This window comes from Chelonoidis abingdonii, chromosome 16 (assembly GCF_003597395.2).
Source record: "Chelonoidis abingdonii isolate Lonesome George chromosome 16, CheloAbing_2.0, whole genome shotgun sequence".
NCBI classification, from domain to species: Eukaryota; Metazoa; Chordata; order Testudines; family Testudinidae; genus Chelonoidis; species Chelonoidis abingdonii.
The window spans coordinates 6,035,847-6,050,863 of NC_133784.1; the positions used below are offsets into that span (position 1 = coordinate 6,035,847).

Sequence of the window (15,017 nt, forward strand, 5' to 3'; positions counted from 1 at the left end):
CTAGATTCTTTAAAAAGGAGATATCTCTTCAGCTGGAGCATTGAGAGCATTACCATAGACTCTCAACTGAGCTATCCAGAAAAGTGCAAAGTGTGTGTGTGTGTGTGTGTGTGTGTATATAAAATAAAAAATGAGTTGCCAAAAAATAAAACTTGCAAAGTTGAAGAGCTGCTTAATTTTTCTTCCCCTGGTTTGAGGGTGGTAATTAAGGTGGAGTGGGAATTTCTCCTGCTGGCCCCTTTAATCGCTGCATGTAACCTCACAGCGAGTGTGGATATAGTGTGCCTTTCACCAACTAGCTACATGTACCCTACATGCTGCTGCAAGTATAGGCAAAGTAGGGGGAAAGTGACAGATGTCTCTTTCACCTGAGGTTTAGGTATTAGAATTATAAAGGACACACATTAGGGCAAAGTCAGCTGAAGCAAAAGCCAGTCTAATGGCTTTTTAACAAGATGGGCTAACCATGGGCCTCAAGGCCAACATTTTTTTGCAGAAACAAGTCAGTGACTGCAGATATATTGCTCTGTAAGAAACCCACACAACTGTTACTTAATGGATTCTTGAGGCCTGCCACTCTTAGTCCTCTGGCAGTACTCAAGTTCTGGCCATGACCTTGATTGATGGGCTACAAATCCTAATGAACCTCCTTTCAGTTTCATAACTGTAGGTCTCTTCCTTTTTTCTCTGAAAATATCTTGCCTACTTGCCACCTCCTTGCCCAAGAGGGTTTTGGGGCATAGACTGCTCTCAATTAAACCTCTGTTACATGTCTGTCAACTGTGGTAATACTGTGAATTAACTGGGCCTCCATCCTTAAGGACACCACAGTCGTCTTCATACAGTGGGTGGTATTCTTCTGGTTGAATCCAAATATCCTAAGGAAATAAAAATGCACAGATTAGATGTGAACAGCTCCCTCTTCCTTCAATGCTCCTGTTTGTGGGCAAACCCACCTCAGTTCCTTCTCCACGGTCCCTGGCTAGAGACAGAGCTTTAGCTGTCCCTTAGCCGTTGGTTAGCCTCTGTAGAATTGTTAATCTTTAGCTACCTGTTCAAGCTGCTTTCTTCATTTATCTTTTATGTGGCTGCCTTAAAAAATAAATAAAATAAAAAGAGAAGGATTTTTTTCTTTCTTGGATCCCCTGTCTGAACAAGGTATCAGAATATGGCCAGCTCCCCTAGGATTCAAGAAATGTCTCGGTTGCAAGGAATCTATCCTAGTGACTGATGGACGTGCTCGGTGCATCTGCTGCTTGGGAGAAAAACACATTCCATAGAAGTGTGGTTTGTGTCAGCTACTGGAGCCCAGATCCAGAAAGCATAGAGAACTGAGGCTCAAACTCCTACTTATGGAGGCAGGCTTTCAATTATCTAAGCTGCCTCTAGATCCTGGTCAGTGGGAAACCTCACCCCAACTCTCTACTAAGGGAAGTGAGCCCTAAAAGATCTCCACACACCACTCATGTAGGGCTGCTAACAAAGTGTGACGAACTGGGACTGTTCTTAATGTTTGCTCTGAACACTGTGTTGGTGCCTCAGTGTCCCCTATGCAGTTCTTAGGTATTTGATGGTGGGATAAGGGTGTGTGATTGCTACAGAGGAAGGGGCCAGTGCCCCTAAATGCCTGGCACTCTGTCTCCTAGCAACTGATGGCTGGGCCCCTCCTTGCAAATTGTGCCAACTTGAAAGTGTTGGAGACAAGGGATCAGGTGACCCTCCTGGCCCGGGGAAAGAGCTGCAGCAGAGAGGAGGGCTGGGGGGGGTTAGTCTGGCGCTGCCTGGGGATAAGGAGTAAGTGCAGACCTAGGGGTCTGCTCCACTGCCCCCAAAATGACCCGGCTGAGGGGTCATGGTTTGTTGTATCTTACAGTGTGTTTTAGACATCTGTTCCTGTCATCGAATGACACTCTGTTTGCTGTGCTGAAGGCAGTCTGGACTGGCATAGTGGGGTGCAGAACCTGTGGCTTCCCAGGCACCCCGCCTGGATGGGCTCGTGCTTCTTTCTCTTTTTTTTATGGAAGCCCACGGAGGGGCGAGGCTGCTGGCTCAAGAGAGCAGGAGGTGAAGACGTGTGAGCTTCTTGCCCTGAACAAGTCTGCTCCAAGGGAGAGGAGGCTCCCCAAAGTCCTGACTGGCTTTGTGGGGAGCAGTTCCAGAGCATCGCCCAGGGACTCCGTGACACAAAGGGGCTGTGAGTGCCCACAGCAAGCCCCAACTGAGCTGAAAACAGTCTCTGGCTTGATCAGTATCATCGGTATCAACGGCACTGAAGCTGTTTAAATCTGGTATCCCAGGCTTTTGTGGTACCATCCCGACAGAGCGTGTTGGGTTGCCTAAGGACACAGTGGGCACAGGCAAGGAACTATTGGTACTGTCTAGGCATGAGAAACAGAGGAAATCTGCCCCAAAGAAGGCTCCTGTGGTACAGATATTGACATTGGTACAGCTTGTGGCATTCCAGACACTAACAGACCATACTGTCAGTTCCACATCACAGACTCCTTTGGCACAGGCATCTCTGCACCGGAAACCACTGCCGGTATGGACGCCTCTGCCGCCGCCGGACTTCCGGTATGCAACTGATCTCTCTATGTCTGACACGCCAGATTTGCCTCTGCTCAGTACTGGGGCCCCGATACCGAGTTCACCTGGAGATAGTGACTCACTAGCAACCTCTTGTGAACCACCTTTTTAATTCTCCAAGTCAGAAAGTGAGGACATGGTCTCCCATCACTCTTCTCACCCTCCAATTCTGCTGTGAACCACAACCATACTGTCCACATGGTCTGGGCAGCCATGGTAACAACCACCGGGCCCCTTCCCACCCTCACAGTGGCCCTATCAGGCTCAGAGAACATGCCTTCCAAAGCTCTAGTGTGGCCTACCAGCAGCCAAGGAGCCATCCTCCTTCAGCTGCTGCTTTGAGGGCATCTGAACTCCACCTCAATAGATGAAAGAGGAACAAGAGGCTGAAGTTGAGGAGGCAGTTACCTCTCAGGCTCACTTCTCATCCTCACCAGATGAGACGGTGATGCCCCCTCTGCCATTGACGGTAGATAACTTTAAACTATTTCAAGAACTGGCATTGCGATTGTCAGAGGCACTACAGGCAGTGACCAAGTCATACCACAAGCTAGAGGACATATTACATTTTTCTACCTTGTCCAGTATAGCCTTCCCTGTTAATGAGGCACTCTTGGATGCTGCCAAAATCACATGGCAGACCCCAGCATCGGCCCCACCAACATGTAAGCGGGGTGACAAAAAATATTATGTGCTGGTGAAAGACAAGGAACAATTCAAGGCCATTGTCACTGAAGGCCAATGGGAGATGAAGACATCTCTCCAGTCTGCAGGCGCTACCTCTGACATGGCAGCACATTCCATCTCTACTGCCTTCATGATGAGACGAGCCTGGTGGCTGAACCTATCTGGCTTCCCAAAAGAGGTTCAAACAACTGCAGAGGATCTTCCTTTTGAAGGGACAAAACTGTTTGTTGAAAGGACAGACACTTCCCTCCACACCTTAAGACTCCAGGATCCACACATCTCTGGTATAAGAGAAAGTATAACCCTCAGACATCATTCAAACCCTGCTCCTCGCAAATATCCATCGTAAGTCGTATGAACCTCAGAGAAAGAAGTCCAGATTTCCCAGATGGAAACAGTTGGGATCTCAACCTACGTCCTTAAAGCTACAGTTTTTGACAGGTTCGCCGAGGCTGCACCCAACCGTGACACAGTGCAAGGGCCAGGTCTTCCCCAGAAACATCCCAGGGCCCCTGCCCCTCTGTCAGGTGCACCAGGTATGGGCAGGCAGGCTCAGCAAGGCAGGATCCAAGGGTGGAGAGGCTTAGTGTGGGAGGATCCAGGTGCGGGTTGAGAGTTTTGTGTGGGGTAATCTGGGTGCAGACAGCTCAGTGGGGGATCCGGATCTGGATGCACAGGGGTGGAGATGGAGGTGCAACTGGTTGGGGCTTGGTGGGGTGGGGAGGGGATTCAGATAGCAGGTGGCTCATCAGGGTGGTGCAGGGCAGGGGAAGTGGGACTCATTGGGGGGTTCTGAGTGTGGGGGGTGAGGCTTGACAGGAGGGTCTGGGTATGTGGGGGTCTGGATGCAGGCGGGTTGGGTGAATAGGGAAGTGGCTCCCTGTACAGGCATCCCTCCTCCTGCAGCTGGGGAACGATGGGTGCAGGAAGCAGGGGTGGGGGAGACAGGTTCCTGCAGCTGCAGGGGAAATCTGGGGGTGGGTCTGACCCAGGCCCGGATGTCCTACAGGGGAAAAAGTCCCGTTCTCCCCAGCCCGGACTGGTAGCTGAGCCCAGTGCAGGATAGGAGCCACTATCCAGGTCTTCCCCAGTCCCGCCTCCTACCCCACAGTGATTTATCTCTCTGCTGGCTGCCTTGGGCACCTGAAACATGCTGCTGGGGAGGGTCGCATGAACGCTCCTGTGGCTTCCCTTTGCTTCCCCATCAGTCATTTTTCTGTGGGGAAGCAAAGAAATCTGAGGGGGACATAAATTCTGTGCATGTGCAGTGGTGCAAAATTCCCCCAGGAGTATAGCTCACGCCAGACTGCACATGGGGTGCCTCCAGGCATGGTTTGGTTCAGTTTAAAGATTAGCAGATACAACATAAACTACTATCGATGCCCACCAAGATTAAACAATCCTTTATTTGGTGGAAAGACCCAATAAATGTCTGCACGAGAATCCCTTTTGTTCAGTCTTCCCCATCACTACTCCTGATCTCGTAGGATGGGGCTCACATCTCAACGATCTCACAGTGCAGGGCAAATGGTCTCCATCTAAGACATGCTTTCACATCAACCTGCTCAAACTCAGAGTGGTCAGAAATGTGTGTGCTCACTTCTTCCCGCTGATCAGAGGTGCACACACGCAAGTCATGGACATGCATATATTACAAACCGACAAGGAAGTGCCAGATCACACTTCTTGTGCATGGAAGCACTAAAGGTCTGGAACTGGTGCATTCTCACAATATCAGGAGCCTACCTACCGAGGATGCACAATCCGATAGTGAACAGTCTCACCCGCAAATTCTCGCATGACTCAAATAGGAGATAGATTCAGTGATGCTCCCCGACCTATTTAGACAATGTTTGCCACTTACCAGAATAAGAAATTTCCACAGTACTGCTCCAGAGCAGGGATTGGACGACGATCCATGGGGGACGCTCTCCTCTTATGGGACTGGGGTCGTCTTTACACCTTTTCCCCCCATTCCCTCTATTGCTGAAAGTCCTGTTGAAAATAAAAAGGAAAAAACAAACATAATGCTGATTTGCTCCCACGTGGCCCAGACAGACTTAGTATCCTTACCTGTCACAGCTGAGGCTGTGTCCACCAATGACTCTTCCAACTACTACTTACCGCTTCTCGCAGAACAAGAGAGACACTCTTCATCCCAGCCTGCAGACGCTGCAGTGCAAAGCCTGATTCCTTCATGGTTCTAGCACGAGACATCTTGCTCTGAGGAGGTACAGGAAGGGTTATCACACAGTAGAAAAGTGGCTACCCATTGTACCAACCTACAAAAGTGGACTAGATTTTTTTTTGAATCTGGTGCCAACCCAGATGTCACCCCGGATACAGATGCTCTGCCAATAAGCCTAGATGACCTATTGACTCTCCCAGAAACTGGAAAACTATTAGCTCACTAAAAGTCCACTTAGCAACAATTGCAACCTTCCACCAGCAGGTTGAAGGGTACTTGATTTTCTCCCACTCGACTATGAAGAGAGTTTTTCAAAGGTATAGTGAACCTCTTTCCTCAATGCAATCTTCCTACCTAACAATGGGATCTCATCCTAGTACTAAAAGGACTGACTAGACTGCTATTTGACCCCATGGCCGTGTGTCCTCACCTCTCCATGAAGGTGGTGTTCCTGGTCGTCATTACCTTGGCTAGAAGGATAGAGATGATAGCAGTCCATCCTCCCCGCCCCCAAAGTGTTTTTCCCTGACAAAGTCGCGCTTAGACCATATCTGAACTTCACCCCCAACCTGACTTCCACATTTCATGTGAACTAGTTCATTCACCTTCCAACCTTTTATTCCAAACTTCATCAGGATAATAGGGAAGCCATACACTCCAGGTAAGGAGAGTCTTGGCCTTCTATTTGGACAAGACAAGTTTTTAAAAAAATATCTGAGTCACTTCCTCTCCATTGCAGATGAGTCAAAAGGCACTGCTATTTCAGTTAAGACTCTTCAAATGGGTCTTGAACTGTATCAAACTCTTATCAGATTTGCAATTTAACTCCCCCATATTCAATATTCTCTCACTCTGAGATGGGTCTCCTTGTCTGTCGTCTTCTCCAAGGGTATCCCTCTATCAGAAATCTGCAGAGCAGCTACCTGGGCATCTGCACATACCTTTGCAGAGCACTATGCCATCCTAGGGGACACTACTCGAAGAAGTAGTTATTCACCTTGTGCAGTAATTACGGTTCTTTGAGATGTGTCCGTAAAGGTGCCCCATGACCCACCTCCTCCCCTTTACTTCGGAGTTCTTGTCAATAACTCTGTGGTAGAGAGAGAACTGAAGAGGGTTGGCCTGTGCAAGGCTGGTTAGCCTCGTGGTAAAGCACAAGGGGGAAGCAGTGCATGTGCAGGCTGAACGGACACTGCTACCAAAGTTCTCAGATCAGCAGCACAGGGGTGCATCTACACTTGAGCTCCCACAGAGGGACACGTCTCGAAGAATTTTCCCTTTTTCATGGCAAGAAAGCTGCTTGAAAGAGCCACCACAAAGTGGTCTCTGGGGGACTCTAGACTGAAACTTCCTTGTCCTTCTCTATCCGAGGAGGATCAAGGGAAATATAAGAAAAAAGTCTCTGATGTTCAGCTCTCTTTAGTTGCTTCAGCAAAAAACACCCAAGCCTTTGTACTCTGGACCAACTGTCTTCCTCACTGTCATTGCTCTAAGACTTCTGGAAAAGAGAGTAAGATGAGAGGCAAAGAGGAGCCAAGTGAAATATGCTTCCCATGAGTGGCATGTGTCCAATACACTTCTTGGGAGGAAGGCTAGCTCTCTGATTCTGACCCAGATCAGAAAGAAGAGATTTAGGATAAGCATTTTCCTTCTGATCTGTTTTAGCACTATGCTTGTAAAGGCCAACATCTTTACTAGATATGCCTCTAGAGGAACTCCCTATGAAGGAGAAAAGGAAAAGCCTGTCTGATAAAGTGAGATTACTGGGTGATAGTACTTCTCTAGTTCCAAGGTAGAACTGTATATTCCTGTAAATCTTCCCTTTTCAGAACATTATCAAGGAGGAGTGGGGCTTCCAGACAAGGCCAAAAGACAGAGCAGGGTGGCTAAATAGTGCTACAGATGTCCACCCAATCAGAATCAAATCTGGCCTCTGTTCTAAAGGTGGCTGAAGACCTGCCTCTCTAGTTAAGGACACCGCCATTCCTGTAGAGGATCCCACAGATGGGAGGATTGAATTGGCAACACATTTCTGGAGCTTGAGCTGTCCCCACTTGTTTTGCCAGAATAATCCAGGCATGGGTTTAAATGTGGCTGACAGTACCTCTAAAGCACAGGAAGCCTGTTAAACTGGACATGTCTCTCTGTAAAGAGATGTCCTTTGCTGCATTTGTATCCGACTCTTCCCTGGATGCCCTCAGATATTAAGCTTGGGCCAGGGGCTATAAGGTGGTAGCACGCTGACATGTGGCTCCAGGGCTGGAAGGCAGGCTCACAGGCTAAACTGCTTTTAGCCACTTCCACAGATTGCAAGCTGCTCAGCAATACCTTGAATCAAGTTGGAGAGCCACTAGTAGGAAAAATGAGACCTTTGCCCCCGGCAAACAATATAGGAGAGACAACAGACCGTAGTCCAAAGCTGGGAGTCCTTCCGTGAAGGCCAGTATAGAAAATCTTACAGGAAAGGACTCAACTACACCAAAAGAAAATAGAACAGATGTGGGGAGAGTAATGTGGCAGTGCAGGTAAATTCTCCAGTCAGATCTCAGGTTCCTCAAAGCAAACATGACTTGCAGGCAGCATGGTCTGGGGTGGAGCTCCAGTGGTAGTTTTCAGTTAGCAATGTTTTGGTCTCTTGTGACCTTGCGCAGTTGGGTTTTGGAAGTTATTCAGTGGGGATACCTTTTGGATCTCTTAGCATATGTCTATGCCCTGAATAGCTGATCTCTCATGTCTGTGGATCCTTTGACAAGACAGGGCATGTAGCCATCTATCCTACATCTCCCTTCTTACAGACTGGCTGAGAGTACATAGCCCAACTTGGCAGTTTCACAGATGCTTTCTACACTTTGCTTTCCTAGGAAAACACTACCAGTACAGTTTACTGCCCTTTGGTTTAACAGCAGCACCAAGTGTTTCTGAAATGTTGCTAGTACTAATAGCAGCTCTCAGGAGGTCATCGAGGTCTTCCCCTTCATGGCAGCCATCTTTTTTGGGATCAATGGCCTCCTGGGTGGATGGTCTTCAGTGGGCCTGTAGTTCCATGGGGCCACTACAAAGCTTCCTCCTATTCCTCTCCCAATAGTGTTCTCTGCATCTGAGAGGACACTTTGACTCATTCACCATCTGAATGATCCATCAGATGTGAATCAGGCTTCTCAATATGTGAGCTAGTCAGGGGAGTTATTGCTATAGATACTGTCTTAGAGGGATTGGGTGCTCATGGAGGCTCAAAGACTGTCTATGGCAGTGGCTCTCAAACTTTTGTACTGGTGACCCCTTTCACATAGCAAGCCTCTGAGTGCGACACCCCACCGTAAATTAAAAACACTTGTTTATATATTTAACACCATTATAAATGCTGGAGGCAAAACGGGGTTTGGGGTGGAGGCTGACAGCTCACAACCCCCCATGTAATAACTTCATGACCCCCTGAGGGGTCCTGACCCCCAGTTTGAGAACCCTTGGTCTATGGGATCTGGTCCAAACAAAAATAGACATAGCATAAACTGGCTAGAGGGCAATCTGATATGGTCTCAAGGCTCTGAACCATATCTGGATTCCCCTCATGGACTGATCATGACAGACAACCCTTCAGTCATCCCATATTTTGATTGTTACTCCCACCCCTTTCTAAGTCCACCATCCTTCAAAGACAAACTTCCCTCCTGAGGATTTGAGTTGAGGAGAATCTGCTGCCAATCTGCTCCCTTAACATTCCAGGGAGAATGAATGTTAAGACTGGCTTAGCAGGCAAGAAAGAACATTCAGAATGGGAATTACACTCAGAGGGTTCCATCTCCTGGTAAAGAAATTTCATCTCCCAGCAATAGATTTGGGCCTCCCACCTGAAACATACAGCTCCAGGGTTCTTTCCTTGCCAGCAGGATTACAAAGCCAAGGCCCTGTTGACCAAGTGGCCAAAGAGATTTCTATATGCATTTTCTGGTAGCCCATTCTGGCCAAGGAGACCTTGGTTCTCCAACCTCCTCGATGTAGCACAAAGACCTTCCATCAGCTTTCTATCCAGAAGGAATCTGCTTTTAAAGCAGCCAATAATGCATAAGAATCTGGACAGATTGGGAGTGCCTGGCTCTTGAATAGTCTCAAGTCAAGAGGTAATATCCTTGCTTCTAGCTTCCAGGAAGAATTCTTCTAAGTCAGCGTATTCATGAGCTTGGCTGAGATTTTCCCATAGCTGGCGGGACAAGGATCTCTGCCCAGTCCTGTCCCATCTCCCAATATCTGCATCAGTACCATAGATTCTTGACTTCAAATTGGACTCAGGTCAGTCATGGTGATTCAGACATTCAGAGGTCAAGTAGCTGCTTTTGTCTAGTGGCCTTCATGCAGCAGGCAAGATGTGGATTTAATCTTATCCAGATTTCCAATGTTGTATTTGGAAAGAAGTCTCTTCTGCATCTTGTCCTGAAATACACAAGAGTTTTTCCATGGCCTATACATCTGGTTCTCAGTGCTTTACTGGCTCTCCATTTGAACCAGTCAGGAAAGTGTCTCTCAATACTTCCTAATCAATTGAAGTGGCATTTTTTTAAAGCAGTCTCTTCAGCTTGAAGGTTCTGAGTTAAAAGCTCTCTCTACAGGGATTCTCCAATACAGTATCTTCCGTAAAGATAGAGGCATTCAGAACTAACTTCCTTCATACCAAATATTATCTTGAGGTTCCATAGAGCTCAGGAAACTGTCCTTCAACAGAGCTCTCAAAATATAAATTAATAGATTCTAGGACTGAAAGGGACCTTGAGAGGTCATCAAGTCCAGTCCCCTGCCCTCGTGGCAGGACCAAATACTGTCTAGACCATCCCTGATAGACATTTATCTAACCTACTCTTAAATATCTCCAGAGATGGAGATTCCACAACCTCCCTAGGCAATTTATTCCAGTGTTTAACTACCCTGACAGTTAGGAACTTTTTCCTAATGTCCAACCTAAATCTCCCTTGCTGCAGTTTAAGCCCATTGCTTCTTGTTCTATCATTAGAGGCTAAGGTGAACAAGTTTTCTCCCTCCTCCTGATGACACCCTTTTAGATACCTGAAAACTGCTATCATGTCCCCTCTCAGTCTTCTCTTTTCCAAACTAAATAAACCCAATTCTTTCAGCCTTCCTTCATAGGTCATGTTCTCAAGACCTTTAATCATTCTTGTTGCTCTTCTCTGGACCCTCTCCAATTTCTCCACATCTTTCTTGAAATGCGGTGCCCAGAACTGGACACAATACTCCAGTTGAGGCCTAACCAGCGCAGAGTAGAGCGGAAGAACGATTTCTCGTGTCTTATTCACAACACACCTGTTAATGCATCCCAGAATCACGTTTGCTTTTTTTGCAGTGGCATCACACTGACTCATATTTAGCTTGTGGTCCACTATAACCCCTAGATCCCTTTCTGCCATACTCCTTCCTAGGTGTGGCAACTTCATAGGCAGAAAGATCACTGCTATGAAATTCCTAGTGTCTCTGGATCTGTGGACCTCCTTATCTTTCCTTATTTTTATCTGCATATGTGCATTATCTGAAAAAATATTTGCTTGAGGTAATGAGGTCCACAAATCCAACCAGCCTTGAATGGGCTGTAAACTTGGGAAAGAAATGGGATTATTAACTGGCACTCAAGTTTGTTCTTCATTTGAAATTCCTTGCTCTGCAGGAGAATTGTTAGTATTCAGTCTTAATGCTTAATCCTTAACTTTCCTCATGGACACACTATGGTTATAGATTTCCTCTGCTGTGGATGTCTCTCAAATGGTGTGGGCTTCTCAGAGGTGGAGGAGCCAGCCACATCTCCCTGGCCATAGACTGACAGTTGTCTCATCTGTCTCCAAGGCTGCACAGAACAGAGACCCTATGTTATGGATCGATGGATCACATTACTTCAAGAAGGGAGACTTTCAGGCAAGGTGCAGAGACATTATCCTATTCTCCCCTGTAAATCGCTGAAGTACCTACTCTGGTTGCTGCTCAGAGCTTTCCCCAAAAGCAGCTGTTAAAGCTGATGTGGTTCTTGCTAGTTTAACAGGTGTCCTCAGAGTGCTGAATAGCTGCCATGAAACTGACCGATCTGGTTAATTTCACTCTGCTGCTAGTTGAAGCTAAGAGTCTGCATTTGTAAGGGCGATCTTCAGAATCATAACAGCTAGCAATTTAATCAGTTCCTCAGAACACGATGGTGTTTGTTGAGGAAAGCTTTTTATTTGCTGTGGGTGAGTGAATTTTTCGATCCCTGGTGTGGTGCAAGTTGTTGGCTTTAGTGGCTCAATGGTCTCGTAAGGAAGAATTTTCACTTCCATGCTCTCTTTTTGATGCCTCTGTATTTCAGAATCCTCTTGCAATGCCTGTATCCAACTAGCTGTGTACTGTCATTCCTAGGTTTCTTTCAGCTTACTCCTTTCCACTCTGTATTCCTATCATTGAATGTTTCTGATTATTTTTCTCATGTATTTACACTGTCCATACTGTTTTCCTGCGGTATCTATAACCTCTCTAGGTCCATTTGTATTTTTGTCCTCACTAATGTTTGCAGCCTCTCCTCATGTAGTGTCATCTGTGAATTTAACTAACATGCTGTTTACCCTTTCTTCCAGATCCAGTTTCTGATCCTACTTCCACATTTGGGAGTATGCAAGGGACAAACACATCTCCTTGCGTAGCTTGACTGGATATCCCAAGACTAGGATGTTAGTATACCTATACAATTTTATTTGCTTAAAAATGTTGCCAGTTTATTTGCACATGAGTTGTTAAATTGTAATTGGCTACATTAGCATTGTACAAGTTTAGAATGCTCACCATGAAGCAGCAATGAGTTTGTAGAGCTCTAATAGCATAGCCAGGATTTTCAAAAAATCAAAAAAGAAGCTATGCTTCTAAATATTTTTGCTCTCTCTTTAAAAATACTAAGTATCCTGAGCTGCTACAATGGTAGGTGCTTTAGGCACTTTTTTTTTTTTTTTTTTTTGGAAAAATCTTAGCCTTTTGTTTTGAGTACAGTCAACTATAGATTAATCCAAGATCATCCAAAATCTTTGGATTGTGTTCAGGATACTTTTACAAATCATTTTAATCATCTAAATGTGTGGATATGCATGAGGTTCTGGTCTGTAGAGACTTCAGATATTTTAAATTGTGAAATGTTTTATGGACATATTGGCATCTAGTTTTTAGCATGATTTCAGCTAGTTCTAAACTAGTTATGTATGTTAGAGCTTATTCTGCACCCCTGCAGTTCATGGCAGTATATTGTTCCATCTTTTTAAAAGAAATACCTTTCTAATCACTGTTGTAGCCTAAGCTATAACTTGTGCCTTATCAAACTACAGCAGTGGCTTGTAAATTCTTCTAAATTGTGTTCCGAGTTGTGTTATCTTCTTTGCAATAAGTACCAAGAATAACCGCATTGTCTGCTATGAAAGCAGTTGGCTGACAACTGAGTCATTGGATGTGCAAATCTAAAGGTCAATGTTAAGGTTGAAATTCCTAGATGCTGAATACTCTTTTTAGCATAGTAGTCACTTTTTCGAGTATCATGTTAGTAAATGGTATATGAAACTTTTTTTGCCTTGCTGCTGAGATTGCTAACAAAGGTGCACATTTTTTTATTCATTAGTAACTAGGTTTAGCCCCATCCTAAAACTTTACACTTTCCATCGAACAGCCATACATGGCTAATGAGTTTGGTAAAATTGTGGTTAAGTTGAAGAGGGTCTGCAACATCCATTGCAGCTCCTCATGCATCAGCATTCCCCAAGGACTTGGGCTAGAAAATCATAATGATCCTGGATGTGAGTGTCTCCTGCTACGTTCTTTGCAGGGATTAGACACACCCTTTCTAGTGTCCTTGTTGCTGTTGCTTCCTTTGTCCTTGTGGAAAACCAGGATTTTGAGAGAGAGACACATACCCCTCCCCAGCCCCCACCTCACTGCAGAACTATGCATGGAAGACTCCTTGGGCCTTCCTGATTTTGAGCTCATTGGGATAGACAGTCTAGCTCTTTTGTTACCAAACTGATAGACTAGAACACTTGGGTACTGATTCAGGGGTATTAACCGAGTTTTTGAAACTCTTGTTAGCACTGGTTACAAATTACTTAGTAAAAGTTAGCGTAGCCTAAACTGCCCTGTATTATGCCCATAGTTTACAAAATAAATCTTTTAGCACTGAGAACAGTGAGTCAGGTAGTTCTGTGTAAGCTTGCTGTACAAACTTACCTATATTGTCTTTTTAAAATTCAAAATTCTGTGCCAGTATTGGTTCAGTAGGTGTGCAGGGCATTTTATGGAGAGCTTGACATGGTCCTGTCCCAAAGAGCTTACTCTGTTCAGAATTGTTTTAGGGAGGAATGACCACCATATATGTGGGATAAGGAAAAGAAGGCTTACATAAAGTCAAGGGCATTTTTGTAATATTACCACTTGTGTCTGACTAGGCAAGGGGCGGCGGTGGCACTTCAGCCTCTACCATTTGTAGGTCCAGCTGCTTGAGTCTGTTTCTTCCACCTTGTGTTGTGCTGCTGACTGTCTCCCATTCTATTATGCACATTCTGATTTGCAATAGATCTTGTAAGGCTCCTGTAATTCTGCTGGGGGCTAGTGTACAGAGTGTTGTGGAGACAAGAAGTAGCATTGCACCAGGTCTCAAACAAGCTTTTCTTGCATAGTACAAGTCAGTGGCTATAGTGCTCACTACTAGCTCAGTCATACACAGCAGTTTCAATGGAAGTTGAGCCTTCCTGTGCTCAATGGTAGCTCCTGCATCACATTTATAGGATACACTCTTCAGTGGGAAAGGTCAGGGAAAATCTAAAATTCAGATTTTAAGCCAAAAGGTCTGTGTCAAGCAGACTTTAACGGAGGGCTTGGGCAGTGTTTGTTACCTTGTTGATACCTTCCTGGCAAGGAAGGAGAAAATCCTGCTGTTCAGTTTTGGGCCCACTAATCCTCAGTGCTCCTTCAGTCACCAAGGAACATCTGGGGCAAAACCAGCTCTGCTGATTAGTAGTAAGTCCTCTTTCTGAGGTGCCAGCCAGTCTCCCACACCCCCCCCTCCACTTTGACAGCTGTGTCAGAAGGCTCAAGAGCTGTGAGCACTTGTCTTCCTAATAGTTTTAAGTTCCCAGATGGAGAAAGTTACGTGCTTGGCTTTGATAAAACATTTGAGACCCTGCAGCAGCTAATCATGCTCCACCATGATGAGGCAAATGTGATAAGGTAATCCTAAAAGAAACCTAAAGCTGTATAGCAGTCTTCTGTTCTGTACCATCCCTGTCCAGAGTTGCTTCCAGGGAGAGCACTCCTACCAGACTCAAAATGGGACTACTTCCAGGGGAAAGTATGGGCTCCACCCAAGCAAAGTAGGACTGACTGGTCACTTTTCAGGGCTTCAGAGGGTTAATTGTAATGTACCCAAGGCATTTATAGTATGTCTCATAGACTCATAGGTCAGAAGGGACCAATATGATCATCTAGTCTGACCTCCTGCACAAGGCAGGCCACAAAACCCTACCCATACACATTTATAACAACCCCTAACCTATGACTG

The 15,017-nt window shown here is 45.8% G+C and overlaps 1 protein-coding gene across 5 annotated transcripts in view; it reads left to right on the forward strand.

Annotated features, from left to right (window-relative positions):
* LCOR (ligand dependent nuclear receptor corepressor) overlaps positions 1–15,017 on the forward strand; it is a 135,090-nt gene that overhangs the window by 15,674 nt on the left and 104,399 nt on the right. For 2 of the 5 annotated variants that reach the window (XM_075072993.1, XM_075072994.1), the window contains exon 2: positions 12,064–12,156. Coding sequence is in view for 2 of the 5 variants with exons in the window: in XM_032783056.2 (XP_032638947.1) it covers positions 12,155–12,156 (2 nt within the window). In the remaining 3 variants the exon portion in view is untranslated. Of the gene's footprint in view, positions 1–12,043; positions 12,157–15,017 lie in introns of those variants that run through there. The other 3 variants (XR_012657112.1, XM_075072992.1, XM_032783056.2) reach the window with 2 other exon arrangements.